Source organism: Mastomys coucha, unplaced genomic scaffold (genome assembly GCF_008632895.1).
Source record: "Mastomys coucha isolate ucsf_1 unplaced genomic scaffold, UCSF_Mcou_1 pScaffold12, whole genome shotgun sequence".
Taxonomy (NCBI): Eukaryota; Metazoa; Chordata; class Mammalia; order Rodentia; family Muridae; genus Mastomys; species Mastomys coucha.
Window position 1 is genome coordinate 89,541,262 of NW_022196894.1, and position 8,783 is coordinate 89,550,044.

General features: G+C 43.0%; 1 protein-coding gene across 6 annotated transcripts in view; it reads left to right on the plus strand.

Moving 5' to 3' along the window:
- Window positions 1–8,783, plus strand: part of Itsn1 (intersectin 1) — a 183,907-nt gene that overhangs the window by 96,364 nt on the left and 78,760 nt on the right. For all 6 annotated transcript variants that reach the window (XM_031364396.1, XM_031364398.1, XM_031364401.1 and 3 more), the window contains 2 exons: window positions 3,294–3,381; window positions 3,653–3,792. In XM_031364396.1, the coding sequence (XP_031220256.1) occupies window positions 3,294–3,381; window positions 3,653–3,792 (228 nt within the window). The remainder of the gene's footprint in view (window positions 1–3,293; window positions 3,382–3,652; window positions 3,793–8,783) is intronic.

Here is an 8,783-nt window from a genome sequence, read left to right on the forward strand (position 1 = left end):
CTCTCCATCCCCACCCTCCCTGCTGTCCATCCCCACCCTCCCTGCTCCCTTGCTTGTGCCTTCTTCTACCTACCAACCAATCAGGAAGCTTATTGGTTTTATTGGGTTTTTTTTCCCCCTCTTTTCCTCCCTCCCTTCCCTCCCTCCTTCTTTCCTTCCTTCTTCCTTTCCTTCCTTCTTTCCTCTCCCTCTCCCCTTTGGTTTGGTTTCGTTTCGTTTCGTTCTAGACAGAGTTTCACTTCTTATCTTTGGCTGCTCCAGGTACTGGCTCTGTAGCCCAGGCTGTCCTCAAACTCAAGAGATCTGCCTGCCCCTGCCACCAGAGTGATGGGGCTAAAGGTGTGTGCCCCCATCTCTAGCCTTACTGATACTTTTCAAACAAGTTCTTGTCTGTGTTGATCTTTCTCTGTGGTGTGGTTTTGTTATATTCCGTCAGCTAAGTGCTTTTCTTTATTGTTTTTTTTTTTCATTTACCTATTTGGAGTTTAATTTTTTTTTTCAATTTGTTAGCAAGAAGCTTAGATAATTGAATTTAGGCCTTAATTTGTTTTTGATTTAAATATTTTGAGTTATAAATATCATTGCCGTAGCCATAGCTGTATTCCATGAGGTTTTAGACATTATATTTTCATTTATTTACTTTTGTCATTTCTTTGATTTCTAAGTACACTTATATTGTTTGATTTTTAAGTACTTATTTGTTTGTTTCTTATTTATGTTATCTGAAAAGAATGTTTTGTGTAAATTTAGTCTTTTTAAATATATTGAGACTTTGGATCAAGTATAAGCTTAGTGAAAATTGCCGTATACACCTGGACTACCCATATACAAGCTGATTTGTGGTGGAGTTCAAGCATCCTTACAGATCTGTGCCTACTGTAGTGGTAGGTGCTGGGATCACACACAAGCCTTCTGCTTACACTCTAGGCAAACACCCTCCTGAGTTAGACCCCTCCCCCTGTGCCTGCTGCCCTCACTCAGAGAGGAGCATTCTCCCATTCGCTCTGTCTGTTGTTTGCTGTACCTGAAAGGAGCATCAGTTTGAACTTGGGGCTGTGATTGTAACCAGCACGAGAAGTTCATGGCCAGAAATTGTTTTCAAATATTAAAAACTAAAACCTATTTTGAGGTATGTTCTTCTGTATGGTAGCTCCTTTTATTTTATTTATTTATTATTTGTTTATTTTGAAATGGGAGTCTCACTCTATAGCTCTGGTTGGCCTTGAACTCAAGGAGATCCACTTGCCTCTGCCTAGTGCTGGTATTGTGTGTGCTACCACATCCTCCCCTTGTAGCTTTTAAAATTAACTATTACTCAGAAAGCTGGGAAAGATATTACCCAGAGATATTTAGAATAAAGATCATGTGCTCAGTATGCCATTATTGTGACTGTTTTATGACTGAATATCAAATATAAATATCAATATAGACTGAACACAAAAGTGTTCATTATTGGTAGATGCAGATCCTAGATAACTAGTAAGGTGACCACAGCTCATGCTCTGAGGAAGAGAAGCGCACAGGCAGTGAGGCAGCAGTGAGGCTCGCTGCCGTTGCTCCTCCTGTGCATTGGCAGTCTGGCTTTGCAGTCAGTCCTAGCGCTCTTGGCATTGATGTGACCTATTGGAGAAACTTGGGGCATGAGGTTTTTTTAAAGATTTACTTTACTTCTGTGTGTCTGGGTATATATCTGTGTATGGGTATGTGTCTGTGTGTCTCTGTGTCTGTGTGTCTAAGTATATGTCCATATGCTTGTGTGTCTGTGTGCTTATGTGTCTCTGTGTCTGTATCTCTGTGTGTCTGTTTGTGTGTCTGGGTGTGTGTCTGTGTGTTTGTATGTCTCTGTGTCTGGGTGTGTCTGGGTGTTTATATCTCTGTCTCTGTGTCTGTGTGTCTTTAAGTCCCTGTGTCACTGTGTGGATGTATGCCCATGAATGCATGGCTATGGAGGAGTGCTGAGTCCTGGGTCCTTCATGAAAACAGCCCTGCTCTTAATCCCTGAGCCATGCCCAGTCTGGGCTATGCATTTTAAAGAGCCATTTCCATGGGGGACATCTCAGTGAGTAGAAAATGGAGCAGGTTCCTCCTGATGGGGGTTTGAAAGAGGCCTTGAAACCTCTGAGTGGGCTTTGCTTTCTAGGACAAAGGTCTGCTGTGGGTCACTCATAGCCTAAGAGGTCTCTGAATCCCCTCTATTGAGTTAACCTCTTACCATGCATGCCTAGCACAGTTCACTCTGCCAATGCCAATGTGTGTCTACAAGTGGGTGCCAGACAGACTGTATCTGGGCCTCTACAGGAAATTCTTTTTTTGCTGTTGTTGTTGTTTTTTGTTTTTTATTTTTTTGAGACAGGGTTTCTCTGTGTAGCCCTGGCTGTCCTGGAACTCGCTCTGTAGCCCAGGCTGGCCTCAAACTCAGAAATCCATCTGCCTCTGCCTCCCGAGTGCTGGGATTAAAGGCGTGTGCCACCACTGCCCAGCTCTGTGTTTTTTCAACAGTGATGATCACCCCCGGCAGGAAATTCTTAATTTTATTTTCTTAGGCATTTTATTTTCTCACAAGAGCCATTTTTCCTCACTAAGGTAAAAATAAATGTCAGGTAAACCAGCAAGGATGCCAGTTTACTAAAGTGACTGCCAGATCATGTCAGCTGAAACTCAGCAATACTGAGTGTGGCACATCACCCAAACAGCCTCCCTTATGTGGTTTGCTTTCAACTTTTTTCTTATGCCAGCTTAAAAAAGAGGGAAAGAAAGACAGAAAAAGAGGTTGGTTCAGGACTCTTACGTTTAAAATTCCTGCATGATGAAAAACATGGATAGCATCTTGTATTCTAGTTATGACAAATGTCCTTCTGAGTTCTGCGTCTAACTTCAGGCATGCAGTCAGCCTCAGTTCAAGCTAGTGAGTGCCAGCATGCAGCACAGAGCCAAGGCTAACCCCACCACACTAATCCTACAGCCAGCATGCAGCACAGAGCCAAGGCTAACCCCCACCGCACTAACCCTATAGCCAGATCAAGGCCTTTGTACTGCATCTCTGCAATTAAGAGAGTGGGAGTTTCTTTCATTTTTAAAGCTTAAAATGCACAGCATGTTACCCCCATGAAGCAGAACTGAAGGCTCTGTAACTGTCCTAGCCTCATCCTAGGGAAATGCGTTTGGCAGTGTGAAAACAGTGAGCGTGGCAGGGCAGTGTGCAAAAGATGCAGGTGAGGTGGGAAGTGACAGGGGAAGGACCGTGGGATCTCAGGGTCACTCACTCACTTGCTCTTTCCTTCCCTCTCCCCTAGGAATCTCAGCAAATGCTTGGAAGACTTATTCCAGAGAAACAAATACTCAATGACCAATTAAAACAAGTGCAGCAGAACAGTTTGCATAGTAGGTGTCTTATTTATTTGCATGTTTTGTTTGTTCTGTCAATGCTGGAAGGTGCCTGCTTTGCAGAGGTGACTCCCAGTGCTGGCAGTGCTTGACCCTCAACCTTGTCAAATGCCCATGCTGGGCATTTGTTTTATAGCTGAGCAGTGCTCCTCCCCTCCCCCTCTGCCTCCTCCTCCCCTTATAACAAGAATTCCTTTCAGTGGTGTGAAAGCTGAGCATGTCCCTCGCAGTTAGCAGCAGTCCTGACTTGTGTGCTCTTCTGAAATAGGAGATTCACTTCTTACCCTCAAAAGAGCCTTGGAAGCAAAGGAGCTGGCCCGGCAGCAGCTTCGAGAGCAGCTGGATGAGGTGGAGAGAGAGACCAGGTCAAAGCTGCAGGAGATTGACGTTTTCAACAACCAGCTGAAGGTGACTCCCGGGTGCTGTGTGGCCTCCCCTTTATCCAGCAGGCAGGGAGCTTGGTTGCTCCGGCTCCTGTGTGAGTGCTGGCGTGGTGCCCTCCACTGTGCTTGCCTTCTCTGAGGTCTGTAAGTTAGCCTGGGGCAGGGCTCTGCTCCTGCTTACAGTGTACTTTCACTCCTTTTTTTTTTTTTTTTTTTTTTTTTTGCCTGTTTATAAGCGCATCACATCCAAAAGCAGGGCCAGAAGTGTTCTCTTTTCTGTTTGTCACTGCACAGTAATTCAGGGAAACAACACACACACACATACACACGAGTCTCTTTCTGGTATGGTGTTTCATTGTTTTAATCATGTTAACTCAGGCTTGCCATAGTGACACACACCTTAAATCCCAGCACTTGGCACATGCCTTAAATCCCAGCACTTGGGAAGCTGAGGCAAGTGGATCTCTTGAGTTCAGGGCCAGCCTGGTCTACATAATAAGTTCCATGACAGCCAGGGCTATATAATGAGATCCTTTTTCAGAAATAAACAAACAATAGATAAACAGACAGACAGATAAAAAAGGACACTAGATATTACATTGCACTCCAAAAATATTCACTTTAGTTTTCGAATCATAAGTTTCCATAATTTATTATATATGTATGGCCCACTTAGCTTCTGATACTTAGGAATAAAATCCCTTTACTATTAAAAGAAAATTTTAAATTAGAAAGCATGTTTAAGGTTTTTTGTTGTTGTTGTTGCCCTTGGATTAAGAGTCCGTGCCAGATTGTCTAGACATCCCAGTTAAAGTATTCGTGCAGTTCTTCAGCACTGGGGAGTGAACGTGCTCAATTGTACAATTCCAGGAAAGTGCTCACCCTTAGGGAAGTGCTGTGTAGCCAATGTGTGCTTCTCTTCACATTACTTTCCTTTTATTTTTTTATTTTTTTGGTTTTTTGAGACAGGGTTTCACATTACTTTCCTGTTTACTTCGTGTGTGCACTTGTGTGGGTGTGTGAGCGCATGTGTGTCATATCAGTATTGGAGGTGCATCTGTGAGTTCTCTATTCCTAAGTACAGTAAAAAAATGTTCACATTTTTTCTCTTTGTAACTTACCACTGTTTAAGGCAAAAAAAAATTTAGCATGGAAACAATTGCGCAGAGTTTTCAAGTAGTTCCTGGGAATATAAACCATTGAGTATCTGAGCACAGGAGGAGCACAGCTGCTTCTGAGCTTGATGATGACTGTTCTACAAGGTTACCCTAAGACTCGGTTCAGATGGTAGGAAAAGATGCTCAAGCAAAGCTTTTCACTGATGCTCAGATCTGTGGATTAAATGCCACTAGCACTCATTGCTGTTGCCATTCCTGCAGAGAACACCATCAGATGGGTTGAGTTGCTCTTGTGACTAATGAGTGTGTGACTGACTGGTGCTGCGTGTGTTGTCAGAGCTTCTTATACAAAGGTGAATTTTAGCTTCACACACTAACCCTTTCCCAAATAGGCTTATTTTGAAATTACAAAATTTCTTTCTGCTTTTTCCATTCTTGTTTTGGTTGCTTATTAGCGGTAAAGTTGATGTGGCAAATGCAAAACAAAGCTGTGTTGTTCATCTTTTACCATCCACTGACGGGGCCCAGTGAAGGCGCTATGTTGACTGAAGTTTACTGTTTCTGGAATTCCTCTGAAACCTGTAGAAACCAAAACAGAAATGAGACTACTGAGAGACTGAGTTAGCATTTAGTTTTTGTGGTCTCCTGCTCTTTTTCTTTATGTCTGCCATACTGGAAATACAGAGCATTTTTTCCCCTGACTTTAGAGCATATGTTCAATAGCAACAATAATTTCTTGTAGGAATTAGACCAGAAGGAGCCTCGGCCTGACCCTTAGTGTTCCTTTCAGTCAGTCCCTCTGCAGAGAGCAGTGCTTCCGGGGCATCTGCACAAATGCTGTACGATTTACTCCTCCCTTTCCCAGAGAGGTGCAAGTTGAAGCCCAGTAACCTATACGGAGAGCTTGTTGGCGTGCGCAGCTGCTGTATTCTCAAAGGGACCCAGACAGTAAGTTAGGGTTTAACAGATTTATTTCATGTTCATGAAGGTTATGCACTCACAGCCAAGAAGACAAAGCTGTGGACCTGACTGCCTGGCTACTAGCAAAGCTTTAAAGTGAGTTGCCTAGGACACCAAGTCCACGTGGAGCAGTTGACTGGGGAGTGGGTCAGTGAGCATCGCTGCCCAGGCTGCCACTCACTGGCCTCACACACTCACACCTGGCTTGCTTTTGTAGGTATCATTGCATTTTGTTTTTACTGAGACAGTAAAGACTGAGGATTTTTTTGTCTTTTTATATACACATAATCACAGAATCTAATTTTGTTCTTTTCATTAGATTCATTCTTCCTCTGAAGGTTTTCCCCATACTCTTTACTTTAGGAAGAAATACATTTTGATCTTCTCTATCTGATAAGCTATATGGAAAGTCTCCTGTTTTTATCTAAAATGAGGACAGAGTCTTGCTGTAGACAGATAGCAGGCCTTTGTCTTATATTGGAACCAGAGTATTAAAACTCGTAGCAATAGCTCAGTGATGCAGCATTTGCCTACCACACGAGGCCATGGGTTTAACCCCACTGCCTTCTAATAAGTGATCAGTTAGCACATTTAGAATCTCAGCACTGCGGCAACTTCAGGCTTAGCACATGGCCTCAAATCGTGGCCTTCAGCCTTCACTGTGCCCTCTTACACATGTGAGGCCCTTTCTTTGTTTCATCTCACAGAGGTTATTTCCGTGCATTTACACAGATACCTTCTCAGTAATATAGTTTAAAGACTCTCCAGGGGTGAGGACAACTGTAGCCAGTGGTGGGTGAGCAAGCTGTGGCTCACCCCTGTTCCCACAGAGGTTTCAAGATGCACTTAGTTCTGCATTGCCCCCAAGCCAAGAATCTCACTATAGTTAGGCTTTGCTGTCCTCTTATAAAGGAGAGTTGGGAGACATACAGATAGCACCCTGACATGCAAGATCCTTCCTGTGCTAGAGATCCTGGCCTGACATGCCTAAAATCTGAGAGTCTAAAGATTTGATAGGAAGTTTAAACATTAGCCTCTGGATGGGGTCAGGTGAACCATCTAACCAGTATACTAGCCAAGAATGGATGCTGATAGTGAATATTGCTACCAAATTACTATCTCTCCCCCTCCCTTAATCAATCAGTATATAAATAAAGGACAAAAATACAAATAAAACAGATACCTGGGTCTTCTTATCTTGCTGCCCAGATTGGTTTCCTATGAGATTAATAAAGCTCTTTAGATTTGTGGTGTCAACTTAAGGAAATCCCAGTCACTGGTCCAAGTATGTTTTTGCTGTTTATCTCCAAGGGACAGCCTAAGGCACAAACAAAAAGCAAAATAATTATAAAAAAGTTAGATATCCAGATTTGTGAGCGCTTTTCCCAAGGTGCTGGTCTCTTCTCAGCCTCTGCTGGTTCTTCTCCTCCTCTTCCTCTTCTTCCTCTTCCTCCTCCTCTTCTTCTTCCTTCTCCTCTTCCTCCTTCTCCTTTTCTTTCTGTTACAAGCATTTATGCAAAGTCATCTTTATGGAAAAATAACCCGTCCTTTACAACTTATTCAGGTGAATATCTCATACTTCAATTAATAGTGCTCTGTGTAATGCACCATTTTTGAGTCTCTTTAGGACCATGTGAAGGAGAGGCCATCACAGTAAATGATTTTATGGCATAGCCATAAAACAGCTGTCAGCGAACTTGAAACCAGGCCATATCTGTCAGTGAAAAAATAGCTGAGTCTTCTTGGATATTCAATTTGTCAAACATACTGCTTTTGAATTACTTAGGCCACATGCCATAGGATGTCCAAAGATGTTTCCTGACTCAAAAAATCTTAATTATTTAGGGAAAAGGAGTGATTTATCTCATTTGGGCATAGGGAAGAAAATTAAAAGCAAGCTGACTTTTTATCTTTAGTTTGGTGCCAACCAGGGCTACACAGAGCCTGTCTCAACTAAACAGGAACTAAAGGTTGTTTCAAGCCATTTGTGTTACGTATCCCTGTTTTAGTAGCTACTCATCAGTTTGACGCTGGAGTTCAGGGCCAGCCTGGACAGCATAGCCAGCCATTTGGAAGTTCAAGATCACCTCCAAGTACATAGTGAATTTGAGGCTACCTAAGACCTGCTTCAAACCCCTCCCCACCCCCCATAAACTGTGGGTCATGACTTTCACAAGCCGTTGCCCACGACCATTGGGAGACACACATACTTACAATTTATAAAAGTAGCAAAATTACAGTTATGATGTAGCAACAAAAATAATGTTATGGTTGGAGGTCACCACAGCATGAGGAACTGTATAGAGAGTCACAGCATGAGGAAGGTTGAGAACCACTGTCTCACAATTAGGAATACTCTGCTTTTATTGTTTCAAACCATCTGAAACTCCAGAATCCAAAGGGGAAAAAGTTCAGAATGCTCGTGAACCTGCTCAGGTCGCCTCTGTCCTTAAAGTTTTTTGCGTATTTCAGCAGTGTTTGACTTGGATGAAATAAAGTGTAGAAAATCTGCCTTTTGTGACTTCTATGAGGGCACTCAAGACTCAAAACAGGTCAGCTCAAGATGAGCTGGGGTGCTGCGTCTTCAGAAGAAGCCGGGCTCTGCATTTGCGGTGTGGCACTGGGCTGTTGTTTTAAAACTTTCTGTCTTCGGTTGGTTCTTTCTATCACTGTGCTGTGCCTCTTGCTGGGCATCTCTAGTTGGTTCCATCTGCCTGTACCGGTTCATGCAGTAACCACTTTCAATCTGAACCTGACTTCTTGAGTTCAATAGAGGGAGGAAATTGCATAATTCTTTGGAAAGATGAACCGTCTCAATTTGATAGATACATTGGGACATCATAGCCAGCATCTATCCTGGTTTCAGAGCACCTGCATTACCCTCCTAAGGTCCCCCTAGATAAAATAACTTTTTTTTTAATGTGTAACAGGGGTGGGG